This window comes from Canis aureus, chromosome 34 (genome assembly GCF_053574225.1).
Source record: "Canis aureus isolate CA01 chromosome 34, VMU_Caureus_v.1.0, whole genome shotgun sequence".
NCBI classification, from domain to species: Eukaryota; Metazoa; Chordata; class Mammalia; order Carnivora; family Canidae; genus Canis; species Canis aureus.
The window spans coordinates 14,017,177-14,042,132 of record NC_135644.1 but is presented as its reverse complement, the minus strand read 5'-3'; the positions used below and the strand labels follow the sequence as shown (position 1 = coordinate 14,042,132).

At 43.2% G+C, this 24,956-nt stretch overlaps 1 protein-coding gene and 1 long non-coding RNA gene across 52 annotated transcripts in view; one reads left to right on the top strand and one right to left on the bottom strand.

Moving 5' to 3' along the window:
* The window catches only part of ITGA6 (integrin subunit alpha 6), an 81,680-nt gene that overhangs the window by 51,661 nt on the left and 5,063 nt on the right, over positions 1–24,956 (top strand). The window contains exons 10-25 of one of the 2 annotated variants that reach the window (XM_077883029.1): positions 1,179–1,277; positions 1,548–1,609; positions 6,257–6,417; positions 6,591–6,734; positions 8,287–8,402; positions 8,510–8,699; positions 8,787–8,870; positions 8,983–9,062; positions 9,212–9,289; positions 9,377–9,479; positions 10,875–11,048; positions 12,723–12,821; positions 12,914–13,024; positions 13,123–13,221; positions 19,888–20,013; positions 22,987–23,116. In XM_077883029.1, coding sequence (XP_077739155.1) covers positions 1,179–1,277; positions 1,548–1,609; positions 6,257–6,417; positions 6,591–6,734; positions 8,287–8,402; positions 8,510–8,699; positions 8,787–8,870; positions 8,983–9,062; positions 9,212–9,289; positions 9,377–9,479; positions 10,875–11,048; positions 12,723–12,821; positions 12,914–13,024; positions 13,123–13,221; positions 19,888–20,013; positions 22,987–23,094 — 1,834 coding nt within the window. In that variant the 3' untranslated portion in view covers positions 23,095–23,116. The remainder of the gene's footprint in view (positions 1–1,178; positions 1,278–1,547; positions 1,610–6,256; positions 6,418–6,590; positions 6,735–8,286; positions 8,403–8,509; positions 8,700–8,786; positions 8,871–8,982; positions 9,063–9,211; positions 9,290–9,376; positions 9,480–10,874; positions 11,049–12,722; positions 12,822–12,913; positions 13,025–13,122; positions 13,222–19,887; positions 20,014–22,986; positions 23,117–24,956) is intronic. The other variant, XM_077883028.1, reaches the window with a different exon arrangement.
* LOC144304499 (uncharacterized) overlaps positions 9,336–24,956 on the bottom strand; it is a 213,731-nt gene continuing 198,110 nt past the window's right edge. For 47 of the 50 annotated variants that reach the window (XR_013371421.1, XR_013371435.1, XR_013371429.1 and 44 more), the window contains one exon: positions 15,542–16,444. This is a non-coding gene — a long non-coding RNA (uncharacterized LOC144304499). Of the gene's footprint in view, positions 11,304–15,356; positions 16,445–24,956 lie in introns of those variants that run through there. The other 3 variants (XR_013371408.1, XR_013371448.1, XR_013371449.1) reach the window with 3 other exon arrangements.

Sequence of the window (24,956 nt, the reverse complement as noted above, 5' to 3'; positions counted from 1 at the left end):
GAGACCATGGATCCCATTCTGCGTTCTGGCTGGGGAGTGATGGAGATGAGCGGGGCCTACCTCCCCCATCCCACTTGCACCATATACTTGGATTTTGTGGCAGAGGTCAGAAATAGGCTGGTGGTGTTGACCCCTTTGGCTGTGGGAGGTAGGGGAGAAGATGTAAGGGACAGCAAGATGTTTTTATATGGTGAGAAGGGCCAAAGGTATGGGATTCCAGCTGCTTGAGTGTGTTTGTGAGGCTGGGGTTAGGCAGAGGAGAGATGGGAAAGGCTAAAGGCTTGAATTTTTGCTTATGGAGCTACTGTGGGGGTAGAAAAGTTGTAGCCCATTCTGGTGGCAGAAGGACAAAGACTTAAGGCTGGGGATGGGAAGGAAGCGCAAACGTTTGTAGGATGGAGACCTGTCAGCTTGGGATTGCCTGTATTACTACAATTCATGTGTATGTAGAAACCCTGATAGTGAGCATCTTGGGTACGAGGTGTATGTGGGTTTTGAGTTTTTTAAAGGGGGGGGGGTATTTTGGCAAGATTGCTCATAAGTAATTAAACACGCACATACTCTTCAACTGAGGAATTCTGCTAGGAGTTCATCCTATAGCGGAATTCAAACATGTGCCTAGAAACATGTACAAGAAGGACGTTTGCCAGAGCTACAAGCCTAAAAGCAGCGTAAATGTCTACTCATATGAGGGGCTGGTTAAATCTCTGATGACGTGTGGGTGCAGAGCAGCACCACCAGCTTTGAGAAACCAGGAACTAGATCTGTGGATAGGCAGGAGAAGGCTGCTGAAATGTTAGAAAAGTAGCACTGATAGTGTCTGGAAGGACATACCAGGCCACTTGGAGGCTTGGGTGGCGGCAGAGCCATATGATTTGCCTGAAAGCTCTAGGACCTTTACAAATTTTACACGTGTTCCTTTCCATTGAAAAACTCTAATGTTAAAATTAGAAAACATTTTATAATTATAAATGAATGTTATATTTAAAAACCTTTGGTAAAAATGGTATAATCAAGTTTTAAATGATACCTGCTAACAATTTCTTTAGCAATAGGGGAACGATTTTCTCCCCCTGTGGTAAATTTTTAAGATGTAGTAGGCAGCTGATAGTATATGAATTCATTTTCCACTCAAGGTAGCCAAAGGCTGAGCCTGTGTTTTACTCCTTTGTTTTTAGGTCCCGGCCTGTGATCAATATTCAGAAAACGGTCACCATAACACCTGACACGATTGACCTCCGCCAGAAAACATTATGTGGGGCGCCTAGCGGGATATGGTGAGAGCTTCCACCGTATGCATGTAACGCCCTCAGCTTCGTACTTTTGCTTTATGATGATCCTGTTGCTCTAAGGAGCCACAGACATCAGTAAGACAGAAATGGACAAGGGGACAGGGACTCGGTCAAGTGAACATAAAACCTTTTACTCATCCGTGGGCAGTGCAGGGACTTCAGAGCTAGGGACCATGGGGTGGTTTGTTTTGTTTTGTTTTGTTTTCCTACCGCAGTCATGCATTCTTTAAAGAATATGTGTTTGATTTTATACAGCCTCAAGGTGAAGGCCTGTTTTGAATACACTGCCAAACCCACAGGTTACAATCCTTCGATATGTAAGTACCTTGTACATTTTAAAAATGATATATATGTTCTGTCTGCCATGTTGAAAGTTCTGCATATGTAACAGAAAAAAATAAAACTGCACTGGCCAAACTGGGTTCACAAAGTCTTGTTTAAGGAATTCCTTGCATCTGTCATTTTCTCTTTAATCAGGAGGGTGAAGCCCATGAGGGGATAACTCTCCATTTGGTCCTCATTTGAATTTTCCAGAGCGGATGGCTTAGGACAGCATGCCTTGGAAAAGTACTCATTTGCTACCACAACCGTTTCCTCCATTTCTGCCTTTGAAGAGCAACGTGGAAAATTGGTTTTGTGGTTGTGAGGTGGTGGGTGGTGGTTGTAGAAGAGTGAGTGCCGGAGCCTAAGCATTACGCAGAATTGCTGGCTTAGTGTCTCTTCATTCCCTGGTCCCCTCTCGGAGGCCTCCCCGGCCTAGGACACCCACGGTGTGTCCCTTCATGCAGGCTCCTGGGGGACTGGAAGGCTGGTCTTGAGAAATCAGAGCCTTGGCCTCTGCTCTCGGTTGCAGCTCTGAGGCTGGTTGACCCTGTAGTGCTGAGCAAACCTCAACATTTGAGTTTTCATTTTCTTATCAGTAATAAAAATGCCTCTAATCGGAAATACTGCATAGGATTGTGGTGGAGAGCAAAGGAGATATTTTGGCTAAAGCCATCTGTCATTTATAAGGTATTATTCTGCTTCCTTTTCTTTATAGTCCAAACAGGATCTTATTTTTTTATTTTAAGATTTTTTTATTTTTTTATTTTAAGATTTTATTTATTCATAAGACACAGAGAGGCAGAGACATAGGCAGAAGGAGAAGCAGGCTCCCTGCGGGGAGCCCGATGTGGGACTCGATCCCAGGACCCCGGGATCACGACCTGAGTGAATGAGAAACACTCAGCCACTAAGCCACATACATGACCCCAAACAGGATTTTTTGCTCCACATTTAGACAAGGCTAACGACACCTTAGCAGTAGTGATCACCGCCAAAGCCTTCTGTGGTAGGTTTTAGTAATAGCCATATGTTTTCAGGTATAAGCTACTTGCTCTAGCTCCAGAGTGCAGATGGGGACAAGGGAATTTAAAGAAAAGCTTTCCCTCAAAGAGCAAGGTGATCTGCATCCTGGGTCAGGCAATCGTCCCAGCAGCCCGGTATGATGGCGTAGCATGCCACCAAGGGAAGCTTTCTAGAGGGAGAGGGTGGTTTGCTGTTTTTACTTTCCCTTGAGGTAATGAGTTTTCTTAAGTTTCCTTCTTGTTATGTAAAGTATTACTCTGTTTTCTTTATTAAAAAGATATCTCTTCTAATATCCCAGAATTTGGCAAATAAATCTGTCTTCCCCCAGTTCACATTGTCACAGGCCCACTTTCCCATTTCAGGCCTCCATCTTTCCGTATTTGAAGCTGTCCTCAGGCAGCTGTCTCCTGCTTTAGCCTCTCTCCCAGGGATCTGCAGACCTCATGCGGAGCGTGCTTGGTGTTGCTGTATTGTGGTTTGTGCACAGGGTGGGGGTGGCCTTTCACTTGGCCTTTTGAGGTGGCCGGTATGTCACTGAGTATTGGAAACGATTCTTTGCATGACTTTCATGGAGAGGAAAGTGTCTCCTACAATTCCTCACACTCTGTCATCCTGTTAGTTATTGTTTGTGTTGTTCCCACCCAAACGCCAATACCTTATCTTGCCTGTTTGGTTAACAGGCGTGTTTGACCACTGTGTTTGGAGTAGCCTGGAGAGACAAGAAGTTGTGATTCTTTGAATAGATGAAGAGAGGAAATGGGGCAGTGTTTTTATTCTATTAGTCCTTTTCCCCACACCACTCTGACCATAGATGTGAGATCTCATCAGAGCACTCCTTGTCTTCCCCCATATCCATCAATCATTTCCCTAAAATTCCACACTTTGTTCTGGCTTTTAATGCAGCATTTGGTGTCCTGTGTATTAATCTCATATTCAATAACTACACCATTAACTAATTATTTATTAACAATTCTATTAGCCAAGTATTTTACTGATGGCGTATTACAGATAGAACTTTTTTTCTGTGAGGATGTTTAGAAGGGACCCTGCTTTTCGTTGCCTGTTCTTCCTCAGTATTGGGAAATTCTAAAATAAATAAAACTTCCAGGGATCCCTGGGTGGCTCAGCAGTTAAGCGTCTGCCTTCAGCTCAGGACCTGATCCTGGAGTCCCAGGATCGAGTCCCACATCGGGCTCCCTGCATTGAGCCTGCTTCTCCCTCTCCCTCTGCGTGTCTCTGCCTCTCTCTCTGTCTCCCATGAATAAATAAAATCTTTAAAAAACAAACAAACAAAAAAAACAAATCAAACTTCCACAAGGCTGCATAAGTTAATACAGCTAAAACCTGTTCCCAGTGTCTGAGAATGTGAGCTTATTGTCTGATCAGGCTATTTTAACTGAGTAGGCCTCAGATGGGGTGTTCCATACATACAGATATTTATAATTGAGCCTTAATGAGTATTCTACTTGGCTTGCCCCTCAAAAGGTCAGCAAAGGTGGCCTGCAAGGATTTTAAGATGATGTGAACTGTCTGGCAGGTTAGAGAAGGTTAGAGTGGGCTTGGTAGATAAACGGTTTTAATGCACCCACACCCTCCCCTACTTTTGCTATGAGGGGCACTCAGCATGTGAGCCTTCATCTGGTTCATTGTGAAGTTAACAGGTCATTGATAAATGGATGATGTCAGGGCTACAAGGCTAAAATGGAAGCACATTCCATTTGGCAGAAATTACTATCGAAACTGTCAGTGTTTCTAAATTTTGGACTTCTCTTATCTCAATTGCTATTGTTCCGGCAGATGAATAACGTCCTGTTGTTTGCGTGCATGTCTGTATGTGCATTGGTGTGTATGCTGATGTGGTGCCAGTCACCCCCGCTTCCATTCATCTCTTCTAAAAATCCTATTTATACCGGGTGTTGTCCCGTTGCTGGAGACCGCAGCGGCCAGCAGACTGCTGTGGCCCCTGTCCACACTTCTGCCTGGGGAAGATGGCCAATCACAGCACAGTGGCTGATTGTAGAGACTGGGGAAACGGAATCCTGTCAGATCCCCCAGGAGAGGCCAGGAACGTCCTCCTGGAGGAAATGATGTCCACATTGAGATCTGAAGGAGGAGCAGAGTTAGCCAGGCAGTCAGGGGGAGGTGGAGTGAGCCGGGGCCAGCTGGCAGAGGACGATGGTGACTCAGGCAGAGGCCCGGGGGCAGTGGGAACCTGGACACCTAAGGGGCTTCATACAGCAGTTGTCTTGAGTGTTTGTGAGAGACTTCAAAGCTGACCCCACTGTGTGATCCTGGGCCAGTCACCTAGGTCTGCGGGCCTCTGTTTCTTCATTTGCAAGAAGAGGGTGTTAAAGTATAAATGTTCTTTGAGGCCTCTTCTGAACTCCCAACATGAATATTAAGAACGTGGGTGGTTCATTTTCTGTGTTTTCTGGAAAAGATTTTTTTTCCTTGAGGCCGCCTTCTCTGGCCCTGTACACACTTTGGTTTGCTTCCCCTTCTGATGGGGAGTGAGTGACTGAGTGAGTAATGAATGAACGAAAATAATTTAAATATTGTCCCATAAAGAAACAGAGTAGCTACCTCCAGCAAACCAGCAAAGAATGCATTCTGAAGTTGAGAAATGAGATTTTGATCATCCAAATCCTGGCTTGCCTCTAAGCCCCGTTACTAGAGGTAATCAAGAACCGGATGTGCCTCCTAGGGCTTTGGAGGTTGGAAACTTTCATTGTGGGAGATACCACAGCGGACAAATGGGCCCTCTAGACTCCAGAGGAATAGGTTTTACCTTTTGTTTCTTTTTTTTTTTTTAAGAATTTATTTATTCATGAGCGAGCAAGGGGAGGGGGGCGGGGGCAGAGACACAGGCAGAGGGAGAAGCAGGCTCCTTGCAGGGAGCCCGACCTGGGATCCATCCGAGGTCTCCAGGATCACACCCTGGGCTGAAGGTGGCGCTAAACCGCTGTGCCACCGGGGCTGCCCCCTTTCAGTTCTTTTAAGTGAAAAATCTCCTGTCGTCAAAAGACTTCTCTATCTCTAATATATATTATTCCCATTTTATATAACTGCTCTTTATCAGTGTTTTGTAAACTTTAATTTGTAAGAACCCCCTGATAATCCTGTTAAAATGCATGTTCTGCTTAAGTGGGTCTGGCTGGGGCTTGAGGTTCTGAACGCCCTGCAGACCCAAGGAGAAGCTGCTGTTGCTGAATATGCCTGTGAGGGGCCCTGCAAGGAACAGATGGGATGGGAGTCTGCGGGCCTTTACAGGGTGGGGGGTGGGGGGCATTATCTTTAGTTCTCCGAGTTCTTGAAGTTTAGCCAGAAATCCTTGGCTGCTGCTCAGAGGTTTTGACTTATTCTCGAGCTCCCCCAGGTGGCCCAGTGGAAATTTAACTTCAAAAACTGTTAACAGCGGGGGGGAGGACGGCTTGATTTGAAACACCATAAATCAGTCAAAATGTACATTCTCGGGGAATATGAAGAGCCACACATGCAGTGGGAAAAGTATTCTGAACGAGGAATTAAAATAATGTGACAGGGCACTCACTGTACTTCTAGCTCAACTGTACGTAGATACACTTTAAGTTCGTGTGATCTTTGTCCATTTTATCTAGCAATTTTGGGCACACTGGAGGCTGAAAAGGAGAGAAGAAAATCTGGGCTGTCATCAAGAGTTCAGTTTCGAAACCAAGGCTCTGAGCCCCGGTACACTCAGGAGCTGACTCTGAACAGACAGAAGCAGAAGGCCTGCATGGAGGAAACCCTGTGGCTCCAGGTGAGGCCCGCGGACGTCAAGGCAGTCGTTAGGACAGAAGTTGGGTGTTATGGTGGCACGTGTAGATTTCTGAAATTTATACCAGCAGCCTATTATTATCCCGGACAAAAGGAAGCATTGTCTGGAGTTCCCCAGTAGCATTGGTACCATGCTTGACTCTGCATACTTTTCAGGAAAACATCAGAGATAAACTGCGTCCCATTCCCATAACTGCTTCAGTAGAGATCCAAGAGCCAAACACGCGGAGGAGAGTGAATTCGCTTCCAGAAATTCTTCCAATTCTGAATTCAAACGAACCCAAGACAGTTCACAGAGATGTAAGTCTTCCTGACTTTGGTATTGCCAGAGCTTTTGCCATATTACTAGGCTACATCACACGTCTTTGAAGGCAGTGGGACTAGGGATTTGCTTTTTAAAGTCCATTCTCTTGTATTAAATAAGCTTTCTAATATATGCAGAGTTTGTTTGAGATCTGTTTCCCAAATTAACCATGAATATAGAAACATATGGAATACAATTTGGAGCCCAGAGAGTGTTCTTTTTGATCATTTTTGGCCACAGCAACTTACTACATACTCTCACATTAGGTTTCTCCTATGGCCATATATAGAAAGAAAAATAAATTGCATTTTACCATTGAGAACATTAATAGGTAGAAAATAAACTTGTTAGTCTGAACGCTAAAATCAAGGGAGATAAGGTTCAGCAAGGCAGAAAAGGATTAGCCATGAAATAGTCATTTAGTGGCTTTGTAGCCTATGTAATCTTAGGAAGACAATTTGTATTATATGGCTTGCTGTATGCCTCCTGGGACGTGGGGCCTATTGGCTAGGGTTCAGGGGGGCTGAGACACAAGAACAGGCTGGGGCGCGGTGGCATCCTGATTGGGCATTGTCCAGCTTCTGAATGTGGTGGCCCCCCGATGAAGCCTTTCAGAAGTGAGTCCTTGCTGCTTTAGGCTTAGGAGATGGTGGCTCAGTCCACACACTGTGTCTTCATTGTCAACCAAGTGTAGTTCCTGATGCTTTTATATTCCTTTTCCATAGAATTTGGATGTTTGTGATTATCACATGAATATTTATGCACGTTCCTAGCTCTGTAGTCCTGTTGAACATAACAAGCAACGAGACAGCTTTCCCGCTTGTCAGTGTGATTATTCAGCGCCCATTGGCACTGTGCCGTTTGTTTTCCTGACCTTAAACTCCGTTTCCTCGTGTGTACGATGGAGCCCACAATAGTGTCCTCATACGTCTGTTGTGAGCATTAAGGGAGTAAAGCTGTGGGGCTTTGGGCAAGTCACTTAACCTTTCAGAGTTTAAATGTTCTCATTGGTAATACGGAGATACCACAAGCCTACTTTATAGGGCTACTGTAAGAAGTACAGTAATAATAATGCTGCTACCCAAAGCCCATGGCCAAGTGGCAGAGCCAGGTTTGGAGTGTGGACCTGTGTGGCTGCCAGGTTCATGCTTTTTCCTACACCTCAGTGGCCTGGTCACTGTGTGTGTGTTTAAAGAGTCCTTTATTCCTGAGAGACACAGAGGGAGGCAGAGACACAGGCAGAGGGAGAAGCAGGCTCCCTGCAGGGAGCCCGATGTGGGACTCGATCCCGGGACCCCAGGATCACGCCCTGGGCCAAAGGCAGACACTGAACATACTGAGGGGCCCCCTCAGTGTGTGTTCTTAAAGTACCGCTCTGTTCAAGGACAGAGTTAGAAGACGGTTCAGTTAAAGGCCCTGGGTGCCAGGCAGGTACCCTGGAAGCTTTTGCCGTAGTAAATGTCGCAAAGGGAAAGGGCTGTACGAAACAGCCAGTCACTGTTGCTGGTCCCAAGTGGCATGCATTACGATAGTTTTGTTTCCCTACAGGTGCACTTCTTAAAAGAGGGATGCGGAGACGACAACATATGTAACAGCAACCTTAAACTGGAATATAAATTTTGTACCCGAGAAGGAAGTCAGGACAAATTTTCTTATTTACCAATGTAAGAATCGCCCTGCCATCCTAGTAAAAATGACCGGCTTTGCAGTGGGTCACTGGAAATGTACTGAGGATTTTGTCGCTTTTGTTTTATTTTTGTGTGTGTTATAGTCAAAAAGGTGTCCCAGAACTAGTTCTGAAAGACCAGAAGGACATCGCTTTAGAAATAACGGTGACAAACAGCCCTTCCAATCCAAGGGACCCCACGAAGGACGGAGATGACGCTCATGAAGCCAAACTCGTGGCAACCTTCCCGGACACTCTGACTTACTCGGCGTACAGAGAACTGAGGGCTTTCCCTGTAAGTGATTTTGGAGAGCAGCTAGGAGGGAAAACCCAGCACTGTGCGCAAGGGAACGCGTGGTGATTTCGTGTTTTTCTGTCACAGGAGAAGCAGCTGAGTTGTGTTGCCAACCAGAACGGCTCGCAAGTGGACTGTGAGCTTGGAAATCCTTTTAAAAGAAATTCCAGTGTAGGTGACGCCTTCACATACTGTGCTGTGCCCTGTGTCACGCCATCACCGGGTCGACCTGCTTGGTCTGGGCTAACGTCTATTTCTGTCTTTTTTTTTTTTTTTTTTTTAGGTGACTTTTTATTTGATTTTAAGTACAACTGAGGTCACCTTTGACACCACAGACCTGGATATTAATCTGAAGTTGGAAACGTAAGCGTTACTTCAACCTTTTCATTCAGAATTATTTCATGAAAACACAGCCAGTCCATGAATTGGCTCTGCTCTGACTCATAAAAGAAGCGTAATTGTAATGAGGAAACTGTTAAAATGAAACCCTATTGTTTCCTTTTCATTTTCAGAACAAGCAATCAAGATAATTTGGCTTCAATTACAGCTACGGCAAAAGTGGTTATCGAACTGCTTTTATCGGTCTCAGGGTAAGTGTTTGTGTTTAGCATAACAAATCAGTGTTTAAAAGAACCATTTACAGTCCTCGCTAAAACTGGTGTTTTTTAATTTAACAGAGTTGCTAAACCTTCCCAGGTGTACTTTGGAGGTACAGTTGTCGGTGAGCAAGCTATGAAATCTGAAGATGAGGTGGGAAGTTTGATAGAGTATGAGTTCAGGGTAAGTTGCAGCAGTTGGTCTTTCTATTACACCTACCAACAGCGAACATACACTGCATGTGGTAATATGTGTAATACGTACTGTGATTTTAATAAATGTAGATAGGCAACTTCAATATGCGATATCAACATTAATAAATACTACAAAATAAGCATGATAAATGCTTAGTTAGAAGTGAGTTCACCGATTTTTTTAAGCCACATGCTGGCTTACAGTAAAAGTTCTGTCCCCCGGAATGGAGAACACAGCTGTCATTCAACATAGGACTTTGTTCAAAATCCAGATCCATTTGATAATTTTCTTATTAGAGAGTTTTAATGTCTAAGTGGTGTAGGGACAAAGGAACACCCCACCCTTCCCCAGAGTCTGTCTGTAAAACAAAGAAAAAAATCTCAAAGTAATTTATATCTGGCTTTAGAAAGTGTTGGGATTTATTTCCTCCTCCGTTGTAAGGTGATCTCTCTTACTGCGTGTGGTTAATGTGCCCTCACATTTTATAAGCCCAGTGCCAGGGAGGAACTCGAATGATTGCTCTGAAGCATTTCTAAGCAAGAATCACAGTGACTCTGTTTGAACCTAAGTAAGTGCTTGGTACAGAGGCGGCTCATAACTCATCTGTGGGTTTGGGTCTGCACGACTCCAAGCAGCCAAGAAAGCATAGTGACCGTGGTTGAGGTGAAAGTCTGAGATGGCAAGAACGTGCCCACCCCTGACCCCAGCAGGATGAAGGGCCTGAGTTCTGCTCTGTGTGTCTCAGCATTACAGACACAGCTGTGACAGGTGCTGGTGGCGGTGGTGCTGACACCTGCACAGGTGTGGCTGAAAGAGGCACCTCTGGGTTCTAGAGCAGTCCAGCACCCCCGCCCCCCACACCCACACACACAGCTCCTACATCGTTCGGCTTTTGCTGCAGGAAGCTGCCCTGTTCTGGGCTTGGACTCACGATCCATGGGTGTCCTAATGGTTTTACTCCGGCTCTCAGCTGCTACCCAAGCTCCCCACAGCCACCCTTGTAGTAGAAGACAGGCGGTGTCATTTTCGCAGAAGGGGCTTCCCAGAGCAGGCTGTTGGTGCACCACCGTAGCAGAGGCTCTTGTCTGCCCTGCAGGGAGGTTCCAGAGCCACGCACACACACTTGTGACCTCCCCGGAGCTGCGGATTCTGGTGCACACAGCAGTTCCTGGGCTGTATGAACAGTGGTTTCTCTTTTACCTTTTCTAGGCCTGAATCTCTATTTCGGGCACCCTTATTTATCTGTAGGCCATTTTTGGAGCCTATACTTTTCATTGTAGGATTATGCCAGGTATTTTGGCTTTTTTTCCTTGGCAACAGGAGCTGCTCCTTAATTTTGTGAAAGAATTACACTGAGATATAATACGTATTATTTTCTAACAGGTAATTAACTTGGGTAAACCTCTGAAAAACCTCGGCACAGCAACCTTGAATATCCAGTGGCCAAAAGAAATTAGCAATGGAAAATGGTTGCTCTATTTGGTGAAAGTCGAGTCCAAAGGATTGGAGAAGATAGCTTGTGAGCCACGGGGTGAGATAAACTTCCTGAAACTAAAGGTATGTTGCTTTACCCTGTGTCTCCATAGTGTAAATAAAGGAAGCTAACTTTTGTGAGAAAATCATTACTTTCCTTAGGAAGGCGACCGAGTGGCATGCCGGCTGCTGCTTTGGTGTCCGTTTCTCTTATAGTTGAATAAGGAGGTCAGGCTGAGGATTTCTGCTGATTCACTACCATTGGGGCACATTAGCCAGGGTGACTCGGTACTTGTGGAGGGAAATGACGTCTTCTGGAGCTTGAGGACCCAGTGTGACCTAGAAAGAGGACCGGGATGTGCTTCTGGGGTGATCCACTCAGTGTTAGCTCCCAGTAGAACCAAACTCATTGCAAAAGATACTGGCACCTCAGCTTTCATTCATGATTTTTTTTTTTTTTAAGATTTTATTTATTTATTCACGAGAGACACAGAGAGGCAGACACATAGGCAGAGGGAGAAGCAGGCTCCCTGCAGGGAGCCCTATGCGGTACTTGATCCCAGGACCCCAGGATCACGCCCTGAGCCGAAGGCAGACGCTCAACCCTGAGCCACCCAAGCGTCCCTCATTCCTAATTTCTAAAATAGTTATCCAGTATTGATGGTGTCTTGGGCACTGTGCCTTAAGCGTTTTATTTGCCTTTTCTCATTTCATTCTGAGGTCTTTTTCTTACCCCAACCATTTCACAGATGAGAACATTGAGATTTAGAGAGATTAACGTGCTAAGAATCACACGGCAGTCAAGACACAGATTTTGCATTCAGGCTCAGCCCTGCCTGTTTTCAAAGCCTCCATGCTTAACCGCTCTGTGCTGCTGCTGCACACTCCTATTACTGGTTTATCATTTAGGCTCCAGTTTGACCTGCTTTGTTATTGCATGTCTGTTTCTTTTTAGTTTTTTTAAACCCTTGTGTTAAGGGCTGATTATGAACAGATTGCAGTGAGGGGACTACTGTGTTTAGGTTCTGAGGTGACTGGGTATGATCAGCATTCACAGTTGGTAGCTTATAGAAGAATCCTCTGCTCATCAGCTTTGAGAAACAAGACAGTCCAGTATTAATTTTCCAAGGAAAATGCTATTGTACAACTTCTTATGCAGATTAGTTTTCAGTGCTCTACTTTGAATAAGTTACATATTAATCCTTTTGGCTTTTTTCTGTTCTTTAGTGTCATTTATTTATTCAAGATGTGCTGACTTTTTACCATGTGTCAGTTCTCGAGCTGGGTGCTAGGGATACAGGGATGAGATGTGATGCCTCGTCCCAGGATGCTCGGCTTAGTGAGGAGACAGAAGAACAAAGCAAGCCCCCTTTTTCTTCACCAGAGTTTTAAAGTCAGTGGAGGGCACCTGGGTGGCTCAGTGGTTTAGCGCTGCCTTCAGCCCAGGGCCTGATCCTGGAGTCCTGGGATCGAGTCCCACGTCGGGCTCCCTGCATGGAGCCTGCTTCTCCCTCTGCCTGTGTCTCTGCCTCTCTGTGTCTCTCATGAATAAATAAGGAAAGCCTTAAAAAAACATAAAGTCAGAGTAGTATTTTACACTTCACTTATTTATGTGCTTTGGGTGACAGGAGATAGGTGAATGTTAATTGCTGATTGTGTGAATTTGGCATCACTTGGGAGGGAGTTCTCAGGAGGTCTGTGCAATAGTGACAAAGAATTACATTAAGTAGAACTATTTTGGATATAATTTCTTTTCAGGAGTCTCACAACTCAAGAAGGAAACGGGAAATTGCTGAAAAACAGATAGAGGATAGCAGAAAGTTTTCCTTATTTGCTGAAAGAAAATATCAGACCCTTGTAAGTATTTTTCAATGGCTGTATTTGCCAGACGGCGGCAGGAAGGCCCTCCCCATACCGTTGGGTTTTGACTCTCACTGTCTTCTCCCCAGAACTGCAGCACAAATGTGCGCTGTGTGAACATTAGCTGCCCGCTGCGAGGGCTGGACAGCAAGGCCTCTGTTGTTCTGCACTCGAGGTTATGGAACAGCACATTTCTAGAGGTTTGGCCCTGCCCAAGGCTGTCCCCTGGAAGTCACTTGCTATTTCTGAGGACATTTCTCACTTCCTTAACCCACTTGCCAACTTTGTGTCCAAACAGGAATATTCCAAAATGAACTACTTGGACATTCTCGTGCGGGCTTCCATTGACGTAGCCGCCGCTGCCGAGAATATCAAGCTGCCGAATGCTGGCACTCAGGTGAGCGGTTCCTCAGCCTTCACGGAGTTCAGAGCACATCTCTCCTTTTCCACCCCATGCCCACAGCATGAGGACGTGCTATCTTGGTACTCTGTCCCCTCACAACACCATTACCCCCATCAAGGAGAAGTCAGATGATGCTTTAAGGCACTTGCACTCCAAACTGTATTTTAATAGAATCATTGGAAAAAGAACTACATCCAGGGTCCTTCCTCTAGTTCTGCAGTACTCACGGTAGATTTGAGGGCCACTGGCCCACTGAAAGAATGGGTGTGTCTCCCACCTTTATAGAAACCCCAGGTCTGGGCCTGGGTGGCTCAGCGGTTTAGCGCCGCCTTTTGCCCAGGGTATGATCCTGGAGACCCAGGATTGAGTCCCATGTCGGTCTCTCCCTGCTTGGAGCCTTCTTCTCCCTCTGCCTGTGTCTCTGCCCCTGTCTCTCTGTCTCTCTCATGAATAAATAAATAAATTCTTAAAAAAAGAAACCCCAGGTCTGATACTGTCCCCAGTGACGGCAACCACCATGTTATGGAGTAGCTCATGGCATGGGTGGCCAGCTGTAGTTATTAGAAAAAGATCTCTTTATATATGAATCCAGACTTGAGTCTTACAAAGTCAGTCCTTGGTTACGCCCCTTGGAACAAGCCCTTTGGAACATGTCTCTCTCTCTCTCTCTCTCAGCCACGTAGCAGTCTTTGGAATAACTGAAGGAAACTGGCATGCCCCTTGGACAGGTCTCTCACTGTTCAGAGCAAAGCCTCCAGCTCTTCAGTTACCTGTCATGCCAGGCCCTCTCCTTCGTGGGCTGGCCCTAGTCAGGTGGGGTGACTCCTGGATGGGTAGTGTGGGGGTGTGTCCTCTGCCTCGTTCGGCACACCCTGAGGCCCTGACTCCCAACACTGTGGCTACTATTGGTCGGTCTAAAACTTGGCTTTTCAGTGTACATAGAAGATTCTGTTTGCACTTCTAGCAGCTACTGTTTTTATTTATACTTATACTTTCGTAACAGAAACTTCTAGCAGTTTCTGTTCTGTTGAAACTTCCAGGTGTTTTCAACAGAACATGTTATCAAGCTGTAGCTCCCATATTCCATTCATGAGAAATTTTTAAAAATCTAAATGCCTGCTTTTATTTTTTATTTTTTTATTTTATCTTTTAAAGATTTTATTTACTTATTCATTCATGAGAGACAGAGAGAGGCAGAGGGAGAAGCAGGCTCCATGCAGGGAGCCCCACGTGGGACCCGATCCCAAGTCTCCAGGATCACACCCTGGGCTGAAGGTGGTGCTAAACCACTAAGCCACCCGGGCTGCCCCTAAATGCATGCTTTTAAATGTATGCTCACGTTTCGTGTGATTTTTCTTGAGGTCCATTGTTTCAGTTCACAAAGTATTTCTGAGTCTCCACCATTGCCCCCTCTTAGCTTTCCATCCCTGCATGCTTTGTCCTTTTCAAAGCTGAGGAGCATGCCTTCTGTGTCCTCCTCCGGGCAACTGAGAAAAGTACTGAACAGAACTGGCAGCAGTGGCAGTGGGGGCACACTGGGAAGGGCTCCCTGTGGGGTGGAGCCCATGGAGGCTTGTAGCGTGCTCTTGAGATAGAATGCATGTCATGGACCACAGTGTTTTGCAAAAAGAGACTGGATGGAGAAAGATTATGAGTACCTTGTCCCCAAGGTAGTCTTAGGAAGTGCTTTGGCTTCAGTCCTGTGAGTAAGCTCAAAGTGCAGTGAGCCGCCCTGGGCCCTGGTTTCTGAATACAGTGACCCTTAGCTGTCACAGCCTGGGTGGCTCAGTTGGTTAAGCGTCTGCCTTCAGCTTAGATCATGATCCCGGGGTCCTGGGATCGAGCCCGTCAGGCTCCGTGCTCAACAAGTCTGCTTCTCCCTCTCCCTCTGCCCACCCCCCAACTGCCACTCGTTTTCTCAATCTCTCTCTCTCAAATAAATAAAATCTAAAAAAAAAAAAAAATTCTGTCATCCAAACTAGAAGACATCTGTCTGAGGCATATGCTAAACTGGGCAGGATGCTGGGACAAGGGTTATAAATCAGGACTGTTCCGGGCTCACCAGGACATGGTCCCCGGCCTTAGATTATCTTTGCATGCCCACTGTAGCCCACCCTTCTGCCTCGTACCAGTAAGGCATCATAAGGGACTGTCAACTGAGCCAGAACCTCCGTGAGATCCCTTCTCTGCCCCTCTGACTGGAGGCAGCTGCTCTTGCTTTCTGTAACTTTAAATCAGTAACTGGGAGAATCATGGAGTTTTTAGAGCTGGAAAAAGAACACACACTTTAGAGGAAGGGGACAAACATTAATAATGCATTAATAAAATGTCCACAGTTTACTAGGCGTTTTATCTGTGTGTAGTCCCGTAAACCTCAGAAGGACAAGGTAGATGCTGTACTCCTAAAAAAGGAAGCAGGCACAGCAGGGGGATGCCAGTTGGGGTCCTGAATTGAAACCTGGAAGACTGGTTGTTTTCAGGGCTCCTGTTCATTTTGGTTCTGTAATACGTACTCCCTGTCAAGTCCCCAGATCTCAAATACAGATGAGAAAACAATCCAAGGGAGGTTGTCTCTCTCTCAGGGTCACAGGACCTGTAGACATGTGGAGGGGAGACCAGATGTTGGGCTCACACGCCCTCATCAAGTGCTCTTCTTTCCTGGAAGGTGATGGAACCAGGATGCTGGTACTCAGTCTTGTGGCTGGTCACACATGCAAGTCAAGTTCTCTTGGGCATTTCATGTGAGGGCGTGGAGAACTCGTGTATGCTGATGGAAATTGGAATCTCTGCTGTGATCCTATTGGCTTGTTTAATACTTGGTAGATATATGAACAGATTCCTAGCTTATGTCTAGAATGCATTTCTTTTGAAAACAGGGACATTTTCTTACCTCTAGTCTTCTGGTACCTCTTCTACTGACTTGTGTTTTTGAGCGACAACAGCTCCAATGTCCTATCTACAGATTTCTTTAGCAATTTAAGGCATACTTTTTCTGGGCCTAAAGATTTGAGCTTAATTCAAGTGTCAGGATGCTTTTCCTTTTTTTTTTTCTCTCCCATATTATGGGTTTCAGTTTCATCTTTATCTTGGTGCATCTGTCCTTCCCGGCCTGAAAATCCATTTTCTTTGGAAACAGAAGCCGAAGAGGTGGGGGTAATTCAGTCTTGTCTTTCCATCTTCATATTAAAAGTTCTCCTTGCTTTTACTTTAATCCTGGCTTTAAGAAGAAAGAAAAAAAAAAAACAAAACCCTTTTAGTTTCCTTATAACCCAACCAATTTTAAGAGCTGTGTGTTTACTTCTCAATACAACACTTTTAACACATTGTTATAACAGAGCTGGTCACCTAATTGAGCCAGAAAAAAGGGTTACATTTTAGCATCAGTTAAATCCATCCAGTTTACAAGCACTTATTAAGGATACACAGCCTTCCCTGCACAAATTCTAAGGAAGCGAAAGTTCAATAAGACACTGTGAACTGTTAAGAATTTCATGGTCTAGAGAATGGTGAACCAAGAGATAATTGTTGAATTGAGCAGAGGAAGGAAGAGATTGTTTATTGGGTGTATTTAGATAGCCCCCACTTCGTTCCTAAGGAAGTTGGAAAAGAGTATCTGCTTCCTGGCTGCCAGACATAAAAGAAAAGGCACATGATTTTTCAGGGGAAGGTGATTTTTCAGCTTCTTTCTTCTTTCAGAGAATTTGAGATACGGATCCTTTTATAAGATGGGTTTCTGATAGGAGGAACACTCACTAAGGGAATGAGGTCTTTAATAGAGAGTTTTGTGAAAGATGGGAAAATACCTTCGTGGAGTGATTTCTTGCGCTGATGTTCAGTAAGAGTAGAGGGTATTTATTACGTTACAGAGTGATTCGGGGAAACCATTTTGGCTGTAAGTGAATGAGGTCTAAGCTCTGCTCACGCGTGATGGAATTTGATGTGTCAGCAGAGCTTAAGCCCCAGTTCCCCTTCAGGGACACATAATGGATGAGGTTCACAGACATAGGTCATCCCCATGGAAATGCCTGAATTTTAAAGAACCCACCCACCCACCCCGAAATTGTTTTTGGAGTTGGGAGTAATTTCTACTCACCTTAACCTGTCTCTGTCAATAACAGCTGCTGTGGCAAGATGTGACCAGAGCTCTAGGAAGCTGGTCACAGTTGGTCACCCCCCACCCCCTGCCCGATTCTGAGGCTAGCTTCCCCTTTATTCCCAGTCCCAGCTGGAGAACGACTATCCTACAGAAACAAAACTTTAGCTGACAATTTAAGGAAACAAAATCTTGGCGGATTGGCCTCATTCACCTTCCTGGACTGCAGTGTGGCCTTGCACACAGCCTGGATTTGCAGAGCACGTCAGCCCTTTAAAAGTGTGGCTCTGCCCCTGGCTTCAGCCCTGTCTTTGATGCCCAGTGAGTTGTTTTACAGTTTCTAAAAGACTCCAAAATCTGGCAGAAACGGTAGCCAGACTTGGGGCTAGACGTCTGTCTCAGCTGTATTTCTGTGTACACCCCACCCCCACCCAATCAAAAAAATGACCTTGTGCAGCTCTCATACTGTCAGGCTGCTGCCATTTATAGAAGGGGCTTCCCCTTTTTATCAGCCATTTAAAAGGCTCCGGTACGTGGTCTGTTGATGAGGCCAATTCCCCTGCCAGGGACCAGTCTTCACTGTCCACTTCCAGATTTATCAGAGCTTATATTCTTAAAAATAAGGATGGCCCTTCCAGGTTGTCCCCTTGCCCCTGGGGACGTACTGTATGCTCCCCATGCTAGATAGGGAAGCAGAGTGAAGTGACACAGCATAGGCTAATTACTTGTTTTGGTTCAGAGTAGGCAGGCCTACGGGTCACGGCACGTGCACTATTTTATCATGAGTCTCTCAACATTCCTTTAATTTTTGTTTTTATTTGAGAGAGCATGAGTGGGGTAAAGGACAGAGGAAGAAGCAGACACCCCGCTGAGCAGGAAGCCAGATGGATGCAGGGGACCCCCAGGATCGTGACCTGAGCCGAAGGCAGACGCATAACGGGCTGAGCCACCCAGGCGCCCCAAAGATTGGTTGATTTTGAGAGAGAGAATGAGTGGGGGAGGGAAGGGAAGAGGAAGAGGCAGAGCGGAGCTTGGGGCTTGATGTGGGGCTTAATCCCAGGACCCTGAGATCATGACCTGAGCTGAAATCAAGAGTCAGACGCCTAACGGACTGGGCCCCCCAGGTGCCCTCTCCCCATGCTTGCTTCCCACCTTGTGGATACGCCCCTGTGCTAGACCCAGTAGTCTCAAGAAAGGGTTGGTTTAGCTTAAAGTTGGGGTGCCTGTCGGGGAAGGCAGGCGAGGGGAAGTGAACCATGAGGCCCCCCTGGGGGCTGGCTGGCAGTTTGAGGGAAACCTCACTGAAAGCACAACAGGAAACACAGTAGCTGATAAAGGTGTTACAGGCCGTGCTGTGGAGAACACTGACTTCTTTCTTCTTAAGTGTTCAGAAAAAGGCAGTTCTCTTGCTTTTAAAATACATTCTAGAAGTCAAATGAGGTTGAGAAGCTGTTTTCTAGTAGAAGTAGAAAGGGAAGTATTTTAGTGCAGAGACCCTTTTTTTATTGAAGTAGAGCGACATGGAAGCATTTTTAGGCAGCATCCGGGCTTCAATACTAAGAGTACTTGACTGAAAACACTTCTCAGAACTTGAGCGCTCACACTTTTTGTTTACCTTTCACTTTACATTCTCTTACTTTAGAAATATCTGAAACTTCAAACTGGAAGCTCCCCAATCTGTTTACAAAATCATATTCAGAGCAATCATCAGGTCTTTACAAGCTTCGAAAAAGTCTCCTGGCATCATGGAAATCCACTTGAATTCTAAATGCACGTAACCAAGTTATTACAAATTGCCATAAACAACTTTTTAGATTTCTGAGTAAACACTACTTCTGTTTAATTAGTATGTGCCAACTATCCAATATTTAGAGCTTAGGTTTTTCATTAGCTGCTGCTTTCAGCTCTGAGGCACCTCTGAACAAATTGAGCGTCTACTTTGTCTAAATACATTGTAGAACGTGCATCAGGCCATTTCAGGGAATTTTTTTATGCATGAGGGTCCTTAGACATCCTAGGGAAAAGTTAAAATGGTGTCAGCAATGCAGCTCTCTCTCTATTTTTATATTTGACAACATCTTTAAAATCCAAGTGAGGAAAAAAAAATAAAATAAAATAAAATAAAATCCAAGTGAGGAATACAGGCTAATTGTACATAAAATGGCCCTTTTATTTCCATTACTGAAAACAAAAAAGGAACATGATCATCCTCAACAAGATACTGGTTATACAAATGAAACAAGACTGGCTGTGTCCTGACGACTGTTGAAACTCGGTGATGAAAAATGATGTTTTATTATATAATTCTCTCTACTTTGATTCAGCATGTTTCAAAAAGATGAGTTAGCCAAAACAAAAAAATACCAAAAAACAAAACACTTTGTCAAAACACAGTCCAGTATTTTCCAGCTTCTGCGAAAAGATCTCCCATCAAAAAGGCATCTCTTTCATCCATAGGCTGCATTGCTCAAAGTGTGTCTGGAAGCAGAATTAGGAGTATAAACTCCTGGTATTAATCCTCACTCCAACCCCCTTATAATGAATGGTGCTTTCTTTTATGCCCTTAGATTCGTGTGACTGTGTTTCCCTCAAAGACCGTAGCTCAGTATTCAGGAGTACCTTGGTGGATCATCCTAGTGGCTATACTTGCTGGGATTTTGATGCTTGCTCTCTTGGTGTTTATACTATGGAAGGTAAGTCCTATTTGGCATTTGAGTTCTAATGACTTAAACTTTATTTGACCTTTTTTAAAAGAGTGAATTTATTACACTGATAATCTGCACATTCCTTTGTAATGCTTCCCTTTTCCCAACATTATGAAACCAGGCCAACTATAACAAACTTGAGAATTTTACAGTGAACACCTGTATATCTAACTCTAGTACCTTATAGTTAAAAGTGTATTATTTGTACATTACAAGGAGTTTCTTAAATAGAAAAAATTTGGTGTTTTTCGCATAATCTAGCATGTTTGGCAAATAATTTTAAAATTTTTTACGACTTTAGTATTTATCTAAGATTCTGAATCTGAGCCAAATTGTTAAATAGCACTTTAATCTGAACCTGTATCTGTGTTAATTTCAATTTCTGTAAAGAAACGCTCATGGTAGCCACTGGGGCTTGTGACAGTTGCAGCTAGATTAGGGATAGAAAACCATGAAATTAATAATTCCATTGCAAGGGGATCCTCATAGCCTCTCTCAAACATGAGGAAGACCCGGGTTTAATATGTTTTTCATTAGAATTTGGTCCTGCAAGTAAAATTAGTATCTTCTCCTTGATTTCTGCCAGTAAAGAGTCTACATTATAAAAATGTGTGTATGAGGTGGATCCATACTTTTGTTGCCAAAGATTATTGCCTGTAGAGTTTGGATTATTCCAAGTGAGTAATGGAGGTTCACAGTTCCTTCTCAGTTACAAATTGCAGAAAACTCTGAAAGTTTATAATGACTTACTTGGCAGCAAAGCTTGACATGTGAAGAGAAGCTATATTTTTTTTTATCCTTTATTTAATGGTTCTGTGAAACTAACAATGTTTTGATTAGAGTGGCATTATGTATGCAGCATATTACTTTTCTAAAATGCCAAAATTCTAGATTGATCCAGAGGATTTTGGATTAAATGATCATGAACCTCTACAATCTCTAGGGTAACACTATCTTTATCCTTTCCCTTGGATCCAGTAGTACAGTTGACAAGGATTCAGGATATTGTCACTTTCAAATATTGGACATTTCTTTTTTGTTATTTTCCCAAGTAACTTCCTTTTGCCAGTCTGAGAAAATTTTCTGGTGTGTGATATGCAACTTGGTGACTGCTCATGCCCAGACTTCTCCCTGCATTGGGTATTAGCCAGTCCTACCTCTGATGTTCATTTCAGGCCCCAGGTTTCTCTGGCCAGCACAGGAAATGCTCTGAAAATTATTTTGGTATCAAAAACTGAATTTGAAGTTTGATATTTGAGGATGTGCTTTCTAGAGGAGGTCACAAGGACAGTCTTTTTCAGAGCAGGTCTTATTGGCAGTCCTTAATGAGAGCATAGCAATGGGTTGAGAATTAAGAAACCCAAGTTCTGTAATTTTAGGTGATTCATCTCCGTGGGCATGGTTTGCTTTAGCTCTTTAGGTAATGGATTGAACTGTATGATCTCCTGGGTTGTTTGTAGCTCTAAAGTGTCCAGAACTCACAAGGGAACTGCAAAGTATTAGACAACCTTAATAACCCCTACATGAAGACCATTTTCATTACTTTACTAATACTCTTCTTTCTGAAAGTGAACTATTTGTTTTCATGTTTTAAAATCATAGAACATAAGGGCCAGAAAGGACTCCAGTTCAGTGACCTTTAAACTGGGTTTTGCACATCCACTTAGGTGCCAAGATTAAGCTAGGTGGTGGAACTAGGGCCAATATCCTCACTTCAACCAGAGAAGTTCTAATGTTATCTGCTTTAAATACTAGGATATTGCATAGGGTTTTGTTTGGAGGTAGAAAAGTCCTTCGGGCTGGTTAAGTCACCTTCATTTTGCAAACAAGGATGCTCATGCCTATGGATATTAAGAATGTTGCCAAGCTGGAAGCATTCCTACACACTCAACTCTTATTTACTGCATGTGTTATTGAAAGTTGGCTGGGTGTGTTCAAAGAGTCACAAGTAGATATCAAGATAAAAGGTTTAAACCAATGCTGCCCAATAAAACTTTTTTGATAGTGGAGATGTTCTGAAGCTGCACTGTCCAGTGAGGCACAGGTGGCTACTGAGCATTTGGAATGTTGCAACCAAGGCATTTTTAATTTAAATTTGAATGCTAGCATGTACTTAGTAGTTAGCCATACTGTACAAAATAGATCTAGATTTTTACCTTAATGAGTTGCCAAACTAGGAAGCAGAATTTTCCAGGAGGGAAGATTTATTTGACCAAGTTATATTTCAAAGGGCAGTTCTGGAGCCTTATGGAAAGTAAATAGAAAAAGTTCTTCCTGGTTGAATGAAGGAAATTGTAGTAGAAAATGGAATTATATCTCTGTGTTCATTTAGAGTGAACTAACCCGAGGAGCGTAACTTGAGGTTACGTGGTGGTTCAGAATTTGGGAAAATGATAGCAATCATTCTTTCATAATGGCATATTTCGAATTAATATTGTGATTTACCCACAAATCCAAAGGCCCCAAGTAGATGGCATTTGTTTTATAAAATTTACTGTGAAAGGCAGAAAATTGCAGTATCTATTTTATTTGTATTTGTGTTAAATCTTGGCAAATTTCTTTGTTGCAATAAACTGCAGAAGTCAATCTTTTGCCTATTCTAGAGTTCATATACTCTTGCATGAAGAAGCCACCCAAAGCTACATTCAGATGGGTATATAATTTTCCTTTTAGGATCGTTTTTTTTTTTTTGTCCTTAGGATTTCTGTTATAAGTTGAAAAGTCAATTAGGTAATGAATGTCCTCTATATAAGTTATTTCACCAGAGACCCACGGTAATCGAGTTGGTTTGGTTGCTGTCACAGTGTAACATAGTGTGGTGGCTGTTCACTTTTGGTTGATCCATAGTGGTCTCTTTGTAACAAGCTATACATAGAAAACAGGTTAAAATCTGAGATTTTCTTTTGTTTAGCTATTATACACAAAACTGTAAAACTGACTAAATACCTTGCTTCCTTATAGTGTGGTTTCTTCAAGAGAAATAAGAAAGATCATTATGATGCCACATATCACAAGGCTGAGATCCATGCTCAGCCGTCTGATAAAGAGAGGCTTACTTCCGATGCATAGTATTGATCTACTTCTGTAATTGGTAATTGATCAATGTTTTTTAATTGCTAGCTGTGGGACCTGCTATGGTTGTGGTGGCTAACTTTAAGAGCAACAGCTTGCTGTGTGTGTCCCATTAACAGATGTTTCCAAATGTCCACACTGGCTTGCCTTGCTTGGATTTATTTTACTTCACTTGAAAGCTCAGTTTTTGTTTTTGTTTCTAAATGCACAGAGTCTTTTGTTGCAGGTGAGTTACTTTTGTATTGTAAAACATCACCCACAGCAAAGAAGATGACTGGAATCTGTGTACACCCAAAGGGAGACATTACACCTCCCTAGTAGCCCAGTTTCCTTGTGTTGTCAATCCAGTACATAGCATCCCACTTGGAATTTCAAAGATGAATAAGAGATCATTGCAGATTTCTTGTCCGCTTTGGAATTTCCCACAGATAGAAGCTTGTGTTGACTGCCTAATTAACCTGTTGCATGTTGGAAACATTGTGTTTCTCTTGATGAGAAGGCTTTCTCACTGTCCTTTTTGATCTTGCTTTATTATAAAGTGATGGCTTGGAATGCTTTTATTGTTGCTCAGAAATTGTTTTTTTGCTAGCTAAGCATGCAACTTCCTTTTCCTGCGTATCTACTACTAGTCAAAGACCATTACGACAAACTATGACTGTTGACATGGTGGACATGGTGGCCAATTTCAGAAAATGGTTCTTTGCCAAAGTGACCTTCATTATACAAAATTCTAATATAAAAATGCTGTAGTTACTGTTTCAATATGTTGTAATGGAGTTTGACCTTGTTTCATGTTTCTAGAGATCTTACTCAGCTTTGGGTCTCAGTTGATTTTAAGTTCGTGTTTTGCTTGTCTTGTTTATAAATCCATGGAAACAGGAATTGGTGATAATTCCTTTTTCCATCTCTGTGAGCATAAGAGGATGGAATTACTCCTGTGATCTCTTTCCATGGCACTGTCACAATGAATCCCAGCATTTCCATTTCAGTTCTATAAACCACCCTTGATTTTTCTCCTTTTTTTAAAAATTGAAGAGCCACATTTTATAATAGGTGTTTTTGGCTTTTTGCGCAAAATTAAAAAAGGAGTCCATGTGGAAATGGTCTTAGAACAAAAACTTCTTGATCCATTTTCCCTATTGATTTAGTGATGACTGAATCTAATTTTACTTTGTCCCATGACACTTTTATAACATCATTCAACATAAATGTTCTGCTCCTGTTACATGAGAACATTGACCATTCCAAGTATCTTCCTCATCCTCCTCCTAACTGCATTTCTAAATTAAAAACATATTTTCCATGAAACATATTTTATTCATTTTAAAAATTCAATTTGATCAAAAAGTTTCCTGATATATCCTCAATAAAAGTCTACTTTGGATCAGATGGAATATTTTTTAAAAAATGAATAAAATATATATTAATAATTTAAGTGTAAACATCTTTTGCAAAAGAAAATATTAGGGATGCTCTGAAATGCAGTGTCATACTTCCCTATGCTCTTTGTGGCACATGATTAATTTGATTATAGGACATAGTACATGATTTATTAATGAAACAGCTTAATTTGGAAGTACAACAGGAACTCCAGGCAATATAAACTGCCTTGTAGCTAATGAGAGATGTGTACTTAGCCTTGGAGGAGAGAAGATTCTTAAATGGACTCACTTGAACACTGGCATATTCAAATAATCTGTAAAATATTTGTGATTTGATTCCATTTTGTTAGTAGGTGAGGGGTGTGAAATCTTTGATTTATGTCCTTTAAAAACTCATTCTTTAAATTGAAATGATGTTCTAAATAATCTGATCATTAGGTCTTTAACATATCATGTTGATTATAAAAAACGAAAGCA